General features: G+C 37.7%; 1 protein-coding gene across 5 annotated transcripts in view; it reads right to left on the bottom strand.

Annotated features, from left to right (window-relative positions):
- Positions 1–19,976, bottom strand: part of SYT16 (synaptotagmin 16) — a 52,057-nt gene that overhangs the window by 7,597 nt on the left and 24,484 nt on the right. For 2 of the 5 annotated variants that reach the window (XM_072427523.1, XM_072427524.1), the window contains exons 3-6: positions 9,940–10,152; positions 8,539–8,768; positions 5,250–5,687; positions 1,797–1,986 (exon numbers count right to left, since the gene is read on the bottom strand). In XM_072427523.1, the coding sequence (XP_072283624.1) occupies positions 1,797–1,986; positions 5,250–5,687; positions 8,539–8,768; positions 9,940–10,152 (1,071 nt within the window). Of the gene's footprint in view, positions 1–1,796; positions 1,987–5,249; positions 5,688–8,538; positions 8,769–9,939; positions 10,153–16,939; positions 17,506–19,976 lie in introns of all 5 variants that reach the window. The other 3 variants (XM_072427521.1, XM_072427522.1, XM_072427525.1) reach the window with 3 other exon arrangements.

Genomic DNA, 19,976 nt, shown 5'->3' with positions numbered 1-19,976 from the left:
TACTTACATTTCCACACATAAGGTGGTACAAATCTATGGAACATAAATCCAACTGTAGTATGTCAACTACGCCTGTAGTGAATTCTGAACGATATCAGAGACTGTGTAATGGTTTGGATATATACTAATGTCAAAAGCAAGCTGACCATCAACACAGACCCTTAGTGTCCTGACATTTGATCCATATAAACTTAATAGGGGGCGGGGGGGACAGGTTAAATCCTTCTTAGGTTAAATCTAATTTGGTAATATGACTGAGCAGGTGAAACAGAACCCATTTTCAATAACATTAGGATAATTCTAAAATGAGGTCCTTATAAACCTATTCAAATACCAAAGCAATTTGAAAATTCAAGTATAAAACCGAGCCTAAATTTGTAGCTGGGAAATTCAGTGCCATAAACAGTCAAGTAAAGTCTTGCTGGTATTGGAATTGAGGGGGAGGGGGTGGTATAATTGTCAGTCAAAAAAAAACATAAAAAGAAATAATAAACTGAACCAGTCCCCCTTTAAGGGGCATGTTACCAAATACTGACCCACTCTGCCAACTCCTGTCCGGGTAGGTACAACACACTTGCTTCTCTAGCTAGCTCAGTTTCTATATAGTACAGACACTTTCTTATGTCTTTTATATTGCATTTTTTGTTTCTCACTCCGACTTTTTTTTATTAGTGAAAAGACTGCATAGGGTTTATTCAAGTAAACAAGGACATCCTTGACTAAGTGGATGGATGTCATTGACTGATTCACGTAAAACATTACATAACACTATGCAGACAAAAGCATTCTTGATAAATAGCAGCTTTTAATTCCAATCGTGTCACTATAAAAGAAATGTAATCACAACCACCATTTACAAAAGTAGACCCTGAAATGATGTGATAGCAACATTCACCGGGTCATGAATTCACTGTTCAACTAACACAAAACCCTTCAGTCTTATAAGCTGTAATGACGGTATGTGTGTGTCCTTCAGGCTTTATGAGCCATAGATATTTTGGAAAGAAATCTACTGCAATAATCGTTTCAGTACAGGTTTGGGGTTTCTGCAAGCAGCAGGCATCCAGATTGACTTTATTTTATTATTACTACAAAAACAATACAAAAACATAAGACCTAAACTGTATCCAAAAGGCAGAACTCCAACTTTCATACTGTTGCTCTAACAGAGCGATACTCTGGAGATACTTTCTAAAAATATATGCATGTGTGCAGTGATCCCTGGAAAGTTTTCTTCCTTGTATGGATTCCATAGTCACACAGCAGTTTCCTGTCCACGCAAGTCTTTTCTAGAGCTGCCTGACTCTCTGGAATGGTCTTCCTCATCCCATTCGAGTTGTTCCTTCTTTCCGCTCTTTTAGAAGAGCACTTAAAATCCATCTTTTCAAACTTGCCTACCCATCTTCTTCTGTCTTTTAAAACCCTCACTACTTCCCACCATTCAATATCTCCCCTCCTTGCGTGTTACTTCCCCCACCTCTTAGACTGTAAGCTCTTCGAGGCAGGGTCCTCTCCTCGGGAGGGGACCAAACTTTGTCACTTGACTGCAATAGAGAAAACTCAGGTCACCAACCTTGCTGTCTAGCTAACTGTGTGTTACAGGGCCAGACAAAATCACAAAAAATCCTATAATTTCTGCATTTAGAGTTTTGCCTGAAGTTTGCCTTTAAGCTATTTCACATATCACAAATATGACTGTGCCTATATTATGTAATTTTACTTTTAGATCTAAAACAGAAACCTTTCAAACACACTTGCTTACATAAAATATTGATATTTACAAAGCAAAAACTCACCAGGTGGCCTATTGATGGCGAGGTTGCGAAAATGGCTTCCTTTGATCATCTGCACAGAAAGACGTCCCGTGGTAGCATTATATGACAGCCCCACCAGAAGCTCCGGCACCCCACCATGAGATAGAGATTGTGAGGACAAAGCGCTATCAGTGGGCGAGACTGCAGAAAAACTCAACTGGGAATCGCCGCTCTGTGAAAATATAGCACAATATACTGGGTATTAGTTCTGACATAACAATACTATCCAGTTGTGTAGCAAAAACATGTTTTACAATGGTTTAAATAACGTAATTCAACTTATATCTATGTCTACATTGGTGAAGCTTTTATCAGAAATCTAAGTTGTGAGTGGTGTAACTATCAGACCATCATTCATGGCACCTCCAGGTCACCACTTGGTGCCTAATAAAAGTTGTATTGATCCAAAACCACTGCAATTCTGTTATGGAGTACTCATACTTATATCACAATGTATTCTGAGTTATTATTTGCTATATAATTACCCTTTATTCACATCCTACAATGTGGGAAAATAATGTGTGGATCACAGGAGGACCATTTATTAGATCATTTTTGGGGCTGTGATCAGTGAAATATATAAATTAAATAAACATAGGGTAAAAGCATTGAAAAAAAATAATTTTGACAATATAAATAGGAGTTCCATATTAATGGAACCAAAGCATCTTTAAGACATGAATATTATTCTACTGGGATCTTTTGGGGAATGCCTGGATAGCAAACTCTGAGCTTCCTTAAGAATACATATACAGGAATTATATTAATCATTCTCATCCTGCTAGCTACATGTTATTATAAACCTTTCAGTAAAATCTTAGAAACATCATTCTTTGACAGATATTTCTTCTCTTGGCTTGTTGTAATGCTTTTAATTGGTATTGTTGGATGATGACAAATCTTTAGCTGATTGCTATGCTATTTTGCTATCATATGCTGGAACATTTTAGAATTTGCTGTTGTGATGCGATACATAAAATGCAGTTTTAAGCGTTTGATATAATTTGCCGTTGATATAATATGCAATAGGAAGATAGGAAAAGCTGTTAATGTTAGTTTGTTGGTTTGATATCAATAGTTGTATAATGTGCTGTTTGTGCGGCTTGGTAGATCGGTAGCTTTGTGTGTTAGCGGTTCGATGTAGTGCTTTGAGATTTTGGGAAATAGTCACGTTGCACTGTATGCATGGCATTGACGTTAATAATGATTGATTTGCCTATTGTTACCCATTCAGAACAAGGGATGTGGCATGATTTTTAAGGGCCTGTTTACTGCTCCAATTTCCTTTTTGAAAAGAAAATAAATCACAAAACATAGCTCGAAAAAGTCAATGGTACAGTTTTCATCTACATGTTTCTGTGGGTAGCTAAGTGCTACCTTTAGCTTTTTACATGTATAATTCAATATAAATGCTGGGGTATGTGCCTGTCACTCAATAGAGCTGAAGTAATGATTTTGGATAGGCACTGTAAGGGCTTCAACATTACAGGAAAATGTAATTCATCACTGCTAGCTTTGTCAACTGGGGTTCCAGCTGAAGCTTTAGAGGTTCCTTAAGCAATGGAAAATTGATGTCTCACCCACATTGACTACCAATGCAAGGGCTGACCACATATGTTAAAGGGCATGGGAATTGTCAATATGTCTTCTTTTGTATTATTAATCATTTTATTTCCAGATTTTTGCTAAACATTTTTGTGTAGGGTACACCAAGTGTGTGTTAAAAGGATCTGTCCTGGGTGTCAAATACTGTAAGTGTAACAATCTTTCTGCAACTTATAAAATATACTTGTACAGTGAACTGTAGGCAGGGTCAGACTTGCCCACAGGAGAACATGAAAAAACCTCTGGTGGTCCCTATATAATTGTCCCCAAAATGATTTTGTCTGTGCCTTCTGGTGGCCCCTATACAAAATGCCCCTGTACCAAGAATGCTACATGTTCAGGTGGGTTCTTCTTCTCACTTAGCCAGTGGGCCCCAGGTACCTACCCATATCTTGTGGTAGGAATATTAATTTTTTGTTAGGGGTTCCGAAAACCTGAAACGGTTTCAATGCTTCTGAGACCAGTATACTATGACAAAGATAATGGAGAACCTTATGTTGTGTATCCATACTGTATGCAAAACAAAGTACAGGTAGTCCCCGAGTTAAGGACATCCGACATACAAATGATTTCTAGATACAAAGGGGGCTTCCCTGCTCGTTCGTGTGCAGGACAGAGGCTTGATGGGGGAGGGAGCAGTTCGCATGATTTTTTTTTTTTGCTTTGTTTGTGATTAGCTCACAGTGATGATTTTATACAGTAACTGACACCACGCTGCCTAATAATATGTTGAGACAAACATCTGTTCTAATTGCATTTAATAAAATAATTTACCTGTTCCGACTTCTATACAACTTCAATTTAAGAACAAACCTACAGTCCCTATATTATATGTAATTGGAAATGGGTTTTAAGGGTTCTTTACAATCGAAAATCTGGTACAACTAGTGTACAAATAGGTTATAATTTATATGTAAAGACCAAATGTTTAAACATATTCCATGGAGTCATGAGGAGTTCCATTAGGTTTTTATGTTACAATGGCCTACTAGAAGGACTCTTTAGTCTGACAATCTACCAGTAATGGATGCCTCAAGAGACTCTTTCCCCTCCTCTATATCAGTCTTGGTGCACTTTCAGCCAAAACTTCTAACACAGCAAAGTATCTGAACAAGCTCAGTGAGCTAAATATGTTTTTGTGCTACTATTTGGATCAACACAGCTAGGAAACTTAATAAAATGAACATGGTAGTGTCCGTGTGCCTGCATCTGGATCAACATAACTAAGTAATTAAAAAGTTGCATGCCGTGCTGTTTTTGTGCCTCCATTTAGATCAGTGGTTGAACCTCACCGACCTCACGGACCACTAAATTCACCAAACTCAGACCGCACATGAGCAGGGAGCCGTGTGACACTCAAACGAGAGGAAACATAATGACGTCATGATGCCAGATCCTGCCCACTCTCCCATCGCAGGCTCAGACCTGCTTGCTATTTTCGCAGCCCTGCACTATTGTTCCCCCAGGATGTTTAACAAGCAGGTCTGAGCCTGCGTTGGGAGAGAGGGCAGGGTCTGTCCCTACGGGGGACAGAGCCGCGAACCACCAAACTTTTCTCATGGGCTATCGGTTGGCGACCGCTGATTTAGATAAGCACAACTAAAAAATTGAACAGGCTGAACCTGATGGTGTGTCTTGAAACCTTAGGAGATATTTAAAAAGTTTGCAATGTTTGGCCAAGTAACTCCACAGGTATCTACCAATGCAAATTTAAAATTCTGCACCTTTATTATTTGGCTGATATTTGTGCCATTACTGATTTTGACATCAGTATTTTTATAAACTATTCACAGGCAGAATCACATAGTCAACCACAGCCCTGATACTTACACTTAAGTTGCTCCTTGGCTCTAAGACTAATGTCTTTCTGATTTCCCCATCAGATCTAATATTTTTCAGTGAGAAGAGCTTTTCACCCATCATTCTTTCACGGATCATCTTGTGTACAGCATACAAGCGGAATCGAATGGCATTGTTGGCCAGCTCCTCCATTTCCAACTTGTTGAATGTGAAGGTTTCATTAAAGACAGGCTGAGGGCCTTTTTGTATAGCAGTCTTCCCTCTTTGCTTCTTGCTTGGCAGTAGGACAACATGGACTTGCCACGTGTTGACTCCACTACGATCCTTATTGGGAATATCTTTGGCTTCCACAACTGTTACAGTTAGCTTTTGGCTGGAAGCTTTAAAATCAAGGGTAATGTGCAGGTCACCACATTTGGAAATTGGCTCATGGCCTCCATGAGGTTCAAGGTTACCTTCTCCTTGTTCCTAAATGCAAAGAGATTAATATTATTCAATAAATTCCTCCATGATTTCTCACTGAGTTTTGTTGCTTGTCTTCTACTCAAGTGCTTTATGTTGGCTCCTTAACACAAAAGTTAGACTTGACTTGACTTGCACCATGGCCGAGGGGAAGGTTCTGACCAGATCGGGTTCTAAACATCACCTAACAAGTGCCTAACTATGGTGATTCTTGGACTGCAGAGTCATATTTAGACCCCCTGCTGAACTAATAAGCAGTTATCTGGCTGTGAAAATGGAAACTGTTAGTACAATGTACTGTATCTCGTTATATCTATTTCTGTGACTCCAGTTGGATTTTAAAACAAATTGTAACATATTTAACACTCTCGTACATTCAACAGCAAGATGTCCTGTGCTGATGATACATTAATAAACATCATTCACTTAAAAACCTGGCTGTCACTGACAGTATAATTTCCCACTAATGATCAGGAAATAAGCAAATTGTTTACATGTGGTCATGTTTAGTTATTCACTATTTCAGTTATATATATATACTATTATACTATATATATTACACTTTTGCTCAAATGAAATTTGTTCTGGGAAAAGGTAAAACTTACTTAAGTGGGCAAAAAGTAATACGTAATGGATCTAAAGGCTAAGTTATCCAAAGCATACTGAAGATGCCACATTTTTCCCTTGGTATCTACACATCCTTTGACAGTTTATTGATCAGGAAATAGTGTGGTCATGATCAGGTATTCAATTTCTCAGCATACTGATCATATGCAACATGAAGGCTTCATTCAGAAATGAATGTTTCAGCTGGCAGTGGCCACTGTATTCATCTGATTAATACTATAGTTGCCTGATACAATTATTATATTAAAATAAATTAATTGCAAATTATTGCAAAATGTTAGATTTGTGACCTGTGTATCAACTCATTAACGACCTCTGGGCATATAGGTTAAATAGGAGGGGCATCCACATTTATTTTTTTGCAAACTGAGGGGAGATAGCTGTTCCCCTAGGAGATTCATTCTACAAAAACAATAACAAAAAACAACATGAAAAATAAAGTAGTGTGAATCTAGCACGTTTACAATATTTTTTACATATGTATATTAGTTTGTAATCAAACTTTTGGCACGTAAAAACTATAACAGCACAAGCAAAAAGCACAGAGAATACAAATCCCCCACTGCCAATAAATTGCTAACAATAGCTTGAATATGTGAATTTGCCGCCTCTCTGATAAATCACCTAACGCACATTTTGCTCTAAAATATCAAATCTTCAGTTGGTGGTCAAACAATATGACGATCAATGGCTTAAAATTATTCAGAATAAAAAAATTCTAAGAAATTGGACACATAGGTCTTAAAATAATTTATCGGTGAAAGATCATTTCACTTACGCCATAGTAGTATCTTTCAATGTACTTTGTTTTAAGCAGGCAATGGATTAATGATGTAATAGTTTCCATGGATTCCGTTATCGTTAGTAAAAGTAGACTAAATAGGATTATATGTTAGCATGATCTGAGGACAGCTTGTTCATTAAACAAAAATGGTGCAATGGTTCATATTTCCAAAGGGAAGTTTGGCTTAAGAGATCATCTTTTCCAAGAACATGTATCTTTAGGATCTGATGTTTATAATAATGGTGGCTTATCAAAAAACAAGCTATGGAATGAATAAATACGGAGCATTTGTGACCACTGCACAAATATAAGGTGATCTTGTATCGTCTAGTTAGACCTAATTATAAACATAGTAAAGTAACAAAGCTGCACTAAATGTACCAATCTTTGGTAGAAAAAGGTAAGTATGTAGCAAACTGTTATCTACAGTTAGTTTCACACCCGAGGAATGCTCCTAAAGTCCCATTCACACTATTGCTTTGCATCAACACCCATTACTTCATGCATTACTGCAACACCCAATAACACCAAAAATATGGTGCATGTCAGATTTTGTGGCTGTTCTGGTGCAGTGACAGCCCATTCAGTGGAACTAAACATAAGAAAAAATTGTCATAGGTCATTATTTCAGGCAATTAAATAAACTGCAAAGAAATAAACTTACCCACTTGTTCACAATGTCAATACACAGCTCAGTGTATGATACTGGGTATCCCAGCATTCCACTGACTCATGTGCTTACATCATGCCGCCCTGGTCAATCCAAATGGCTACACATCCAGATCCAGAAGAGGAACATAGATAAGTTGGCAGTGCTTGCAGCACTTTTTCAAAAATTGGGTAGGTAAGTTCATTCTTTTGCAGAAGATGCATCGCCTGTCCCAGCTGCAATAAGCAACCTGACTGCTCATAATATTTTAAACATTAATTTGGATTGGTAGTTTTATAATGTTTAAATAGCTAGATAACTGAGTGCTAGGGGTACCCTCCTAAAGCCATGGCATTCTGACAGAGTGAGAAATTAGGGCAACTGGCCCTAAAGGTCAAGGCTGGAGGCTAGAACCCTAAGAATAGGATCCAGGAGGACTAAATTCAGGATAGGGACATTAGGTTGAAGCTTACTCTGCTTTTGAAGGTAATGTTGCTTTTAGACCTGTATATAAATGCCAATTGTGTTTGGGACTTTACATTGCTGCAGGAAGATGGACTGTATCCTGTAAAGCACTGGTACCCTCACTCCCTCTTCTCCTTGTGTTAAATTTTGTAAGAAAAAAATATTCAAACAGACTGTTCTTCAAGTGTGAGTTTCTGAAGTCACCCCATCAGGGAGAACTCAGCCACTCCTACAGATAAGGTTTAAAAAAACACCAATTGTATCAACTAACCAATATGATCCATAAATCTAAATAAATGTGTTGACACATAGAGAGGATATTGGAGTGGTACCTCTGGGCTCAGTGCAGTTGAGCTATCTGTACCATTATGATCTTCAAACCCATTGTTGCTAAATCCAGTCTCCATTTCCTCTCCCTCTGCGGTAGTTTGGTGGTTCCTTCTAGAAATGGACCCAGCATCTTGTCTAGCTCCATCCTGTAGATCACCAGCCTCTGATGCCGCGCCAGAGTGAACCAATATATCATCTTCATTATAGGACTGGTAACTAAGAACATCCAAATCTAAGAAGATGAATTAAATATGATCATGTAAATTAGAATAATGTAGACAAAATTCTAGTTCTACTTCACAATTGCGCCCAGTTCCTCTCCTAATGTTTATCGTGCCAACCTTTAGGAAAGGACTGGTAAAGTTTCTGATCTCAGCTGTACTCAGTGATGAATTAAAAACCAGTTTGTGTCCATCTATCTACTCACCAAACCCAATGCTCCCTTTCATCATTTACTTTTAGCTCTGAATTTAGCAATATAACTTTTATATGTAGTTGGGAAAGTTGTGACCACTGGTCCACTACAAAAGCACTTCTTTTACCTGTCTGGGTTTAAAGTCCATCTTAAGGCTTTCATTTTCTGCAGTCAGTAGATAATATTTTGATCTAAGGGCATGGCAAGCATCTTTGTTTGGTTTTTAAATGTAATTTATTTAAATGATTACTGCAATCTAGGTGCAGCTAGATAAAAAAAGAGGGAGTGGACGGGATTACGCTGCAAGTAGACATAATTTCTCTCTGACATGCAGTCCAATGTTAAAAGTACATATTCTTAACAGGCAGAGCAAAGGAGGGCCACTGGAGGCCAACTGTGTCATAAATTTGCTCTATTTTAACTTTTTTGGTGTATAGTATGGTTACTCCTACAGTTCTGTAGATTTCATACCAAAACAGTTTCAAGTTTTATAGCCAAAAAGCAATTTACCAAAAGTGGCCATGGTTTGCTTAAAAATGGTCTGCTAGGGGTTCAGAGTAGATAACACAATAGAAAAAGCTAAACATTTTTTTTATATTTCAAACAAGACATCTATTATTATATCAGAGCTAAAGAAATGACCAAAAAAAGCAAACAAAGACATGCAACTCAGATCCCAATAAGCAAATCTAAACTTCTGCAGTGCGTTTTACTGGCACAAAAAAAATGTGAAAAGCAAACAAGCAAATATATTTTGCACTTAAATACTTAAAATATTCTAATAAAACTTAAATACAAAATAAAATATTCATGCAAGTTCAAATAACATAATTTGTTTGCAAACATGAAAACCAAGATTTATAATGTAAAAAAAATGGTTAAAATAATAAAAAAGTGCAGTTGAAAAGAATTAAATAGTAATACAACTGAATTCATGCTCCATAAATGTAAGAGTGCTGCAGATTCAAAGCATTTCTTCTAGTGATACCTTCACACTCAGAAGCCTCTGTGCTCAGCTCTTCGTGGTTTGATAGCAAGCGGTTGAACTTTTGCTTGCTCTCAGAGCCGGCCTGTGTTGCCTTTTCAGATATGTTGGAGCGAAAACTCTGAGAGCGTGACACTGAAATTTGAAATTGCTTATACACCTCTTCATCACTGTCTGAAGATGTGGATAGTTCGTCATCATCCCCATAACTGTTCACTAGGAGAGATAAAATATATGGTCTAGATGTTCCTGCTGAGCTAAAGATCACATACTAGGTCATGGGTTCTGCTGCCTATGAGTGTCCAAACAATGTATACCTTACCCCTTAATTCTTGGGTGGCAGCTACTATAAACCAAGATCCTCAATTATACCAGGAACCGGCAACTATATATCATGATAAATAGGAAACTACTGTTTACTTTACCCCACTGTCGTGCCAGGTACAGGACATCTATATAATTTTGGAGACTAAAACTTGGACACCATATGCTGCAGATCCTTGATTGACCATTCTATGGTAATAAGTAAATAGTTCCTGTTCATGCAAGCTGTAAAAGCATCTTTAAGGAGCCATCTGAAAGGCTTGGTCCTTCTAAAATTTATATATTTCAATTGAAGTTGGACATTAGTGACCTAAAACATTATCATTTGGCTTCCTATATCTTCTCCAAGTTCTGTACTAAGAACACTTTTCCAGAGTCTCCTTGGTAATCCTAAATCTATTAAATAGATGCCAAGGCAAACAAAAAAAGTTCATACAGATGGGTAGAAATGGAAGTCTCACCAATGCAGCTTTTGAAAGCTATACCAAACCAAAGAGTGATTTAACAATGTCTTAATTAATGTATAATACGCTTCTTTGTAAAATTAATGTGATTTAATTATGGCTATCTTTTGTAGGTTTCCACTCCCGGCCCCATCAACTTCCCTTAGTCTATGTTCCTCAGAGATCTTTGCTATGCAGCCACTGGAAGCCAAGGAATGTTTCAAGAAAATCTTCATAGCTTGTGGACGGGTTAATAGAAAACTTGGGAGAGAGCTACCATTTACAGAATAACTCAAATATGGTTATCCTTAAAAAAAGGTTCATTATATTTCGGGCAGAGGATGGAAGTCTCCTTAATTTATTAATTTTTTTTGTTGCCAATGGGATCCATTACAATGGTGTTCCTCAAACACTCTTTTCCCTTGGCACTGCCACCTAGTAAAAATCTAGGGTCCGACCCATTAAAGTGGAAATAAAGTTCCACTTTTACAAATACAAAAGGCAAATCAATATTGCAGATAGGAAAGGGATCAGGTAGGTTCCATCTGCAGTAATCTGTGCTATTTCTCTGATCGTGCTGGGTTTATGGTGGCAGAGCTGAGCTGCACATGCGTGGCATCAGCTTTGATTGCCAGGGAAGCCGACAATCCCGACTTCCCTTGCAAGTGCCGGGGATGAATAAACTTCTGAACAGCCATCCCAGCATCCTGGCACCGCCAATCTAGAAGATCGTCTCCGGAAGGAAGAAGAAAAGGAAGATGGTGGCACCCTGGAATGTAACGCAGATGATTGTGGGTTTAGTTCCACTTTAACCCCAGTTTTGGAGGCAACATTTGGAGGAGGAACTTATCAGTGCTGTATCCTCAAGTTGTACACCACAAACATTTTCTGCCCAAACTGGACATTTATTTAGAGCTGGCAGGTGGTGAGTTCCGTTACTTGCTCCTGCGTATTATGGGTTTAATAAATGATCTAGAAGTGCAGAGTACACAAACTGTTGAATGATTTTCCCACTTACCTACCATAGAAAGCCCCGTCTGGTTTAGTCAGTTATACATGGGCTGCCTTTAGGCATGCGAATCATTTTGGGCATTTTTAATCTAGATAATATATAACACAGAGACGTCATCCTCATCCTTCCTCCACCCTTTAGTAATGTTTGCCTCACCTTTACCAGATATACACAGGCTAGTTTTGGGTAATTAACTAGATGAAGCCAAAATTACCAAGATAGCCCTAAAATCTGTATAATAGCAGATACAGTATTCCCATCCTGAAGGAAAAACTGAAGGAGGGTTGTAAACAATAGACGGTCTTGCTTTAACAATTATTTCTCTACATGGCAGGCTCTATCAGGTAACAGGTAAGTTCCTAACATGTCAATCTAAATTCAATCTCCATCAAGCTTTCTTTGTAACATGGCAGTTCTCTTTTTTATTCTCTGTCTCACTTGAATTTTGCCACTTATACTCACCATCTTCTTTCCCAATGACTCCAAACCACCCATTTCCATTAGCACCCATGACATCTTCCCAAGCAGAGCAATGGCCACCCATCCAAGGGCTCCCATTAGAATGTGGAATATCTTTAATCTTCCTTACTTTTTATGTTATATAATAAATGCATTTTGCTATCACAAAGCCAAAATGTTATATCTTGTATTTTATTTACCATTTATTTATTTACTTTATCATTTATGTTTCCTTACAGAAATCATACAACTGATTTCACATTAAATATATTGTACCAGTAGAAATCAATTAATATAGTTCTATTATGGTAACATGTTTTCCCTTTTGGCCTATCTTTTGTTCTATAGTAGAACTATAAGCAAACCTATTACATCAACTCCAAAACAAGGCAGAAAATGATGAAGAGTCTAAAATAACTTTGTTCAAGGCATTACTCCTATCATGAGCACTCATTAAAACACTTGGAGGATGTCCAAAGCCTCTTATCTCATTACAAAATGAACATTGAAGAAAACACTTTCAACACAATCCTCTATAGAAGTGGCATTTTATGTTCTTGAGTATCAAAAGGGCACTTCACAAAATGTATAGCACAGGTTGACCTTTTATTTGATCCATGCTGTATTGAAGTGCTGCTCACCAAGGTAATAGCTTCATGAAAATACCACAATAAGGTTTTCAGCTTTAGAACACTAAATATGCAAATAACTATATAAAGAATGTTATTTGTGAGCAAGGAAATTGGGATTCTGAGCCCTTTAAAACCTACATGAAATCATTTTGCCTTATGAAATAAGTATTTTGCATTCCATATCTCTATTTTTCATTACACATAGAACTGATGAATACACTAGATTGCTTAATATTCCTTTTATAGGGTGCAGAGGAGATAGAACCTCAGAAATGTTCCTGTAGTGGAAACTAGCCCTTAGTTTACTGGTTAAGGCGAGAAAGTGGACAGAGAGTAAATTTCTCCAGCTGGGCACATTTATTTTGCTGGACCATCTCACAGAAGTGGAAAAGAACTAGAACGTGTCTTGGGTTTTTTTGCAGTCTGTATTTCTTATGAGGAAACCCCACCTCCTGTTTTTAAGACACTGGGGTATCTCCACTGACCACTGCATGAATTATACTATCGTATGGGTACATGGTCCTGGACAACTTATTTTAGAGGTCTGTTAGACAGAAATGTTGACAGTCCAAACCAGTCCTCCATAGTCCCTTGGAAGAATACAGATATTTAAGGATTGCATAACTAGCATTAGTGTTAATAAAGATACAGCTGACCATTTAGTTATATATAAACTAACTCCCGGTTTATTTCTGGTGCTGTGTGGCCTGTCCTTTAAAGATTTTATTATCTTTCATCTTGCTAAGCATGGCAACCTCCTCCTTAACAGTGCTCGGGCCTGACTATGGGACACTAAAATACTGAGTTGCACTTGCAATCATCTGGAGGGACATACAAATGTGCATATCCATGCATAGCTTTCAGCTATCTCTCTTTTATTCCATTCTTGTCCATATTTTTGGTCCACTGAGTCTTCCACTTTGATGTGTTGGATGGTGTCTGAGTTTACTTTGTCTTGATACCTGATCAGATGACATGGTTTAGGCCAGCTCTAGGTTGCCAAGGCCCAAGCACTGCATTCTGGGAGACAGTTATATACTCTATGCTCGAAGGTACCAGGTATTTACCAAAGGCTCCAATAGAGTGGTGAGGTACTTAGAAATGTATTAATATTATTATTATTACACAGTATTTATATAGCACCATCATATTACACAGCGCTGTACAGAGTGCAAAGTCATGCCACTAGCTGTCCCTCAAAGGAGCTCACAATCTAATGTCCCTACCATAGTCATATGTCTTTAATACAGCCTAAGGTCAGTTTGGGGGGAAAGCCAATTACCTAACTGCATGTTTTTGGGATGTGGGAGGAAACCGGAGTACCTGAAGGAAAACACGGGGAGAACCCAGGGCTGCAAAGGCCAGAGCACTTACCGCTTGAGCCACCATGCTGCACGTTATATGTATATTACTCAATCAGTGGTTTATCACATACTCTACTGCAAAATCCCTGTGTGGTGCAAAACTGTCATCCCACTGGCCAATAATTGTCAGGAAATGGATAACTCTTGACAATCACCAGCCAATGGGAAGGCTGGTCCACCATGTAACTTACCTCAACCCAATATTTACCAAACCAATCTATGGGATTTCCTGACCAGGAAGCACTTCTAACATAGTCGGGCCAAGATAAGTGATTTTAGCCACAATGTAAATGTTTTAGAAGGTAATCAAGCAAAGGAGAAGGATACGGCAAAAAGTTGGGGAGCCTGGAGTGGAAAATTTTAGAACTGCCCCTGATAACTGAGAATTGAAGGATTGTCTGTGTTACAAGTGCCCTAAGGTGTGAACTATAAGAGGTCCAAGAAATACCACAAGGTGGGTTTGGTTCTTTATGGTGATGCCATGGCAGCAGGGAGCTAGTTAGGGAAGAATCACTTCACTTTATTGTCAGGCCAGCTGTGTTAGTCTGAATTTCTTTACAGCTTGTTACAGGCCAGAATATTCTGTGCAATTCATTCTAGCAGCAAGGAACAGCAAAGGCCCCACTACACCTAATAGCAAAAGCAAAGCTGAGGATCAACAGTCATTTCATGTCACTATGAAAGCTTTTTCTCTTCCTAGGCTTAAGTGAAACGTAAAAGTCTTGGATGAAAAAAAAAAAATCCAAACATTTAGATCAATTAGCAAACAAAAAAAAAAGTTGCATTGAAAAGCTAGCACTTGAAAGCTTTAGATTTACTGTGTAATCATTGCAAATTAAATGGAGAGTCTATTTTTTCTCTTACATCACCCTTGGCAACCTCGCCAGCAGTGGGTATTCAGGACTGTCACTATGGAAACAAAAAGCATTCGGCTTAACTTTCCTTTTGAAGCAATTTATTTTACATGCTGACATTGTAAATAATAAAAGCAGGCCAGTGAAAGAAAAAATGTACATAAACCTAATGTTCTAATAATCTTCAGGAAACAAGGATTGATGAACTAAAGCAAAGCAAATAAACCCATACATGAAGAATATAGCCTGTTTTTATTAGATAACGGCAACTGACAGTAGACGATCCAGGTCAGAGCTCTCCAACTCGAGTCCTTTAGAGCCAGGATTTATATATATAAATATATATCCTATATATATACCATATATTTATATATATATATATATATATATATATACATATATATATATACATGTCTTTACTGGCCTTTCTGACCTGCATATGTGTTATGTGCCACTTATGTGCCACTGGAAGGATTTAATCTAGAGAGCCACCATAACAGCCATTTAATTACAATTTCAACAAACGTTCATTAGGAGCATGTTTATGTATACTGTGCTATGAAGAATATACATAAATATAGGCAAGAACCTGTAGACCCCAGGCATATAATATCAGAATTACTTTTTTGCGCCCCATGGTGGACCCTTAACTTCTGCCTTATATAAACATACCAAATGCCAGGAAAGTTATATTATTATGGTGGGTTCTCCTTCTTGATGTACCTTAGCTCCTTACTCCAAACCTGCATATCATACGTTTTTATATTGAGTTTAAAATGCACTATATATTTATAATATACATGGACAACCATCTGAATTATTGACTTTAAGTGTTGCCAATGAAGAGTTTTCTTAATGAAACAGCATATAGGGCAATAATTGTGTAGGTCCAAGCATGTGGCAACAGTTTGGGGAAAGATCCTCTCTGTTTCAGCATGACTGTGCCCATGTACGCAAAGCCAGTTTCATAATAGCATAGTATGATGAGTATAGTGTGGAGGAACTTGAATAGCCTGCACGGAATCCAAGCCTTAACCCTACTGAACACCCTAGGTTTTCTCATCCAACATCAGTGCCTGATCCTATAAATATCTTTTCTTGGAATGGGCACAAAGTGCTATATACACATTCCAATATATTTTAGGAAGTTTTCATAGAATATTGAACACTGTTGTCACAGCAAAGAAGAGGGGGGCAAAGGTGTACTAATGCCCATGAATGAGTCACCCGAAAAGCTCATATATGTGTTACACCCGAAAAGCTCATATATGTGTTACAGCTTAGTATGCACATGCTTTGGGCTATGTAGTGTAACTAGTTGTCTTCAAATTCTCCATAGGCAAGAAAACAAGCAAAACAATTGACGTTGATACAGAATACATAATAAATACCACAATTTAACTCAGAAACCACCTACTGAATAAGCTTACTAAAATATAATGAACAAATGTGTTGCTTCTTTCTATATAGAACATTTGTTAGTAGATATCAATTACAACCTAGGTACAAAAACAAGCATAGCTAGTTTACCAAAGTGCCACCATGTGCTTTGAATCTGCAGCATACAAACATTTCAGAGATAATTGTTAGAAACAAGTATACTTTTTGTGTGATATGAATATAATGGGCCTGTTTTTTAAAGCTTTCTCAAAGACTAGTACAGATAGATTACCCTGGGAGAACTTGGGTGGTCCAACAAACTTGGGGTGGATGCCCTAAAATTCATTTGCTATTAGTCTGCACCAGATCCGATCTAGATTTCCTGGATCGCCCAGGTTCTCCCATGATAGTCTATCTTCACCAGTCTTGAAGAGCTTTATTAAATCAGGCCCATTATCCAGATCATTAGTTTTATAGGATAGAAAAAAAGATGTACTGGGTATAAAAAACAATACTGAAAAAAATATTATCTTACCTGCAGAAGTCTTTCCATTAACTGTTCCTAAAGAGCTAAAAGATGTTGTTTCAAGATCCCTGATAAGAGCAGTTATTTGGCTATTTACATATTCTTCATTATCTTCTGGAATTGATGACAGTGTCTCTAAAAGACTGCTGTCCTCGTAGTTTCTTACAACAGGGCGATGCGATGAGCGATTCGTTTGTTCTGGTAGCTGTGCACTTACTTGACTCTTCTGTGCCAAGCTAGCGACTTCCTCCTCATCATCAGTAGATGTCCATGACTCCGCATCTGAATTATGAACAATAAGGGGTGGCTTTCCATATGACATCTCTTCATCCTCTGGTATTTCATCCAGGTCTTGGTAGCCATTCCCTTTTTCCTCTGAAGCATTTAAATTTGTTTGAGAACCGGATACTGGGCCACCAGTAAGATGAACAGCTTCACACATACGAGAAATCCAGGATGAGACTGGTTGGAAGAAATTCTGGCTGGCCATGTCTATCACCATGACCAGAATTGGTTCATCAAGAACTCACCGGGCTTTCAATTTTGCAGGTGTGCCGAAAGTTTAGGTCTGTGAGCTACAGAACAAGCATTATGGAAGTAAGCTGCTTTTTATCTCATGATAAAGGATACAATCACACTAGAAAGCCAATGTGTATTTTTTTTAATTAGCCATAATTTGCACAAGTAATCTAAAATGATGTAATTCCATTCCTTCATACACAATACCAAAAAAACTTTTGGTTTGAGTTATACCTAAAATCTATTATTATTACATATGTATCTGTAGATGTTTATAATGTATGGATTATGTAAGTCATGGTTTGGTTTCAGATTTACAGGTTGGTATTTAAGATAGTTTAGACTCACTGTCTTTTGAGGAATGTAAGTTATAAGTAGAAAGGACGTCAAAACAGGAAGACACGATAGAGACACGATAGAGTCCCAGAGTTTGGAAAAAGACTAAATACAAGTGACATATATGTTAGTAACATGAAGATTCAGACAGAAGCTAAATTTCACTGTTAGATACAAACACATGTACAAATGATACAAGTACACACATATGGGAAAGAAGGTTTTCATTTGTTGGAATAAAAAATTACAAAGGTATGATTTACTACCATATTTTATTATGACCAATTAGGTTGACTGCCAGGTCCTTCAAATGTCTAACAAACTCATGAAGAGCTCAACTTGGAAGTGTGAAGTTCATACAGAACAGTCAGTATTATTAATGAAGTTTGGTGGTACAAGACTTCTCATTACAACACTGCAACCCATTCTATAAATATAGTGAATATATTATATATAATAAAGACATTGGTCCTGATTATTAATGCTTTCCAAATTTTTTCAATCCTGGACCAGATCCATTCTAGGTTTACTGAATCACCTAGTCTTAAAGAGCTTTAGTAAATCAGGACCATTGTCTCCCACATCACATGGAAATCTGACTCTAGTACTCTGATCTGTAAGAATGTCTTTAAAACCCCATTTTTAAAAGTTACTCCAGCAGGTTGTCATTGACCACTATAGTTTCTCATACTATCTGTGTAATGCTGAAGAATTACATGTGTTAGTATCATCAAGACTACCCACCACTGGAAAAGATCCAATGAGGACCCCACTGGTCACATAGCTAGCCTTAAGACATCCAAAAGGGTAAAAAGGGTACAATAAAGATGCCCAGAGATAGGGGTAGGGGGGCCAGAAAATCCTCAGCAAGCTCTACCTGTGAATAGCTCAAGTTAGGTCATTGGGATTTATATAAGAACACAGGAGTCTATTCAATAATTACTTCTATTGAAAACACATGGACCTGGAAGATTTTCAGAAAGTGGACACACACAATAAAAAGCTCAGGTGTCAGTAACCAATTTATTATGCCATTATGCCTCCTGCTAGGTAATTTGCTCTCATGCTGTTCCATTTGCTTCAGTACTTTGACAGACCTGAAATAAATATGCAGATCAGAGAAGGTATAGTATAATCACAAGTTCTTATTCAAATATTTTTGGGGGGTCATGGACTCAAAGAATGGCAGCCAGTGGGTCAGCATCAACTAGCATTTCCAGAAGAAAAGTTTTCATGAAGGAAATAGTGATTAAGTATGTTTTTTCTCTTGAATACAAAAGCAGTAAAATAAGATACATCAGGTAATTAGCTGATCATTTTAAAGAGCTCTAATTATAATTAAGTTAATTATAGCCATGTAACAAGTTCCACATTTAGAGCTGGGTCTCTAATTACACACTCCTACATCTTTAAAAGATCATTTCCTTTTACTTAAAGTGTATCTATGCTAGAAGATGGCCAAGCTCATCGATTTAGGATGTCTGTACACCCCCGGACATCCCAATGAGGACAAGGATTGCTAGTAACTGTTACAAAAAAGTTTTAAAAAAAGAATGTTCACTTTCTTACAGTTGCAGCATCTTCCCCTGTCTCCGGTGTCAACTAGTGTCATAAGACAGGAGGATGACATCATGATTAACACCACACGCATACGCCCAAGCACGGTCACATAGGCTTAAACACTGTTTCCAAAGATACGGTGATGACTGGGTCAGTATACATGCCTAGCAGGTTGGTCGGGTGTCCCTTTAGGGCAGCCTTTTTTAAGCTTTTTACCCCTGAGGAACCCTTGAAATATTTTCCAGGACTAAACAAACCCTCTACTAAAACTAATTGTATGGAAAGTCAAAAAGTTTTAAATTGGGGATGAGTGGAGTAATGCTATTTTACAATGGTGCCTAAAATAACACTTTTATAGAAAATATGATCAGTGTCATGCCATTGGCTCTACCAAGTGGTGATGACCCCAGAGCTATGAAGTCATCGAGTTAGTCACGATTCAAAGAAACCCTAGCAACCCCTGGAGGAACCCTGGCTGAAAATGGCTGCTGTAGGGTAATGCCAATTGCTTGCCCACCCATTAGTTTTAAAACATTAGGTTTTTATGGTCATATTGCAAAAAAATAAACCTAATGATTTTACAACCTGAATTGGTATCTATAACTCAGCTTTAGCTACTTTCACTGCCAAA

The sequence above is a fragment of the Pyxicephalus adspersus genome, chromosome 12 (genome assembly GCF_032062135.1).
Source record: "Pyxicephalus adspersus chromosome 12, UCB_Pads_2.0, whole genome shotgun sequence".
Taxonomy (NCBI): domain Eukaryota; kingdom Metazoa; phylum Chordata; class Amphibia; order Anura; family Pyxicephalidae; genus Pyxicephalus; species Pyxicephalus adspersus.
The sequence above is the reverse complement of the archived record's forward strand: the minus strand, read 5'-3'. Positions and strand labels throughout refer to the sequence as shown.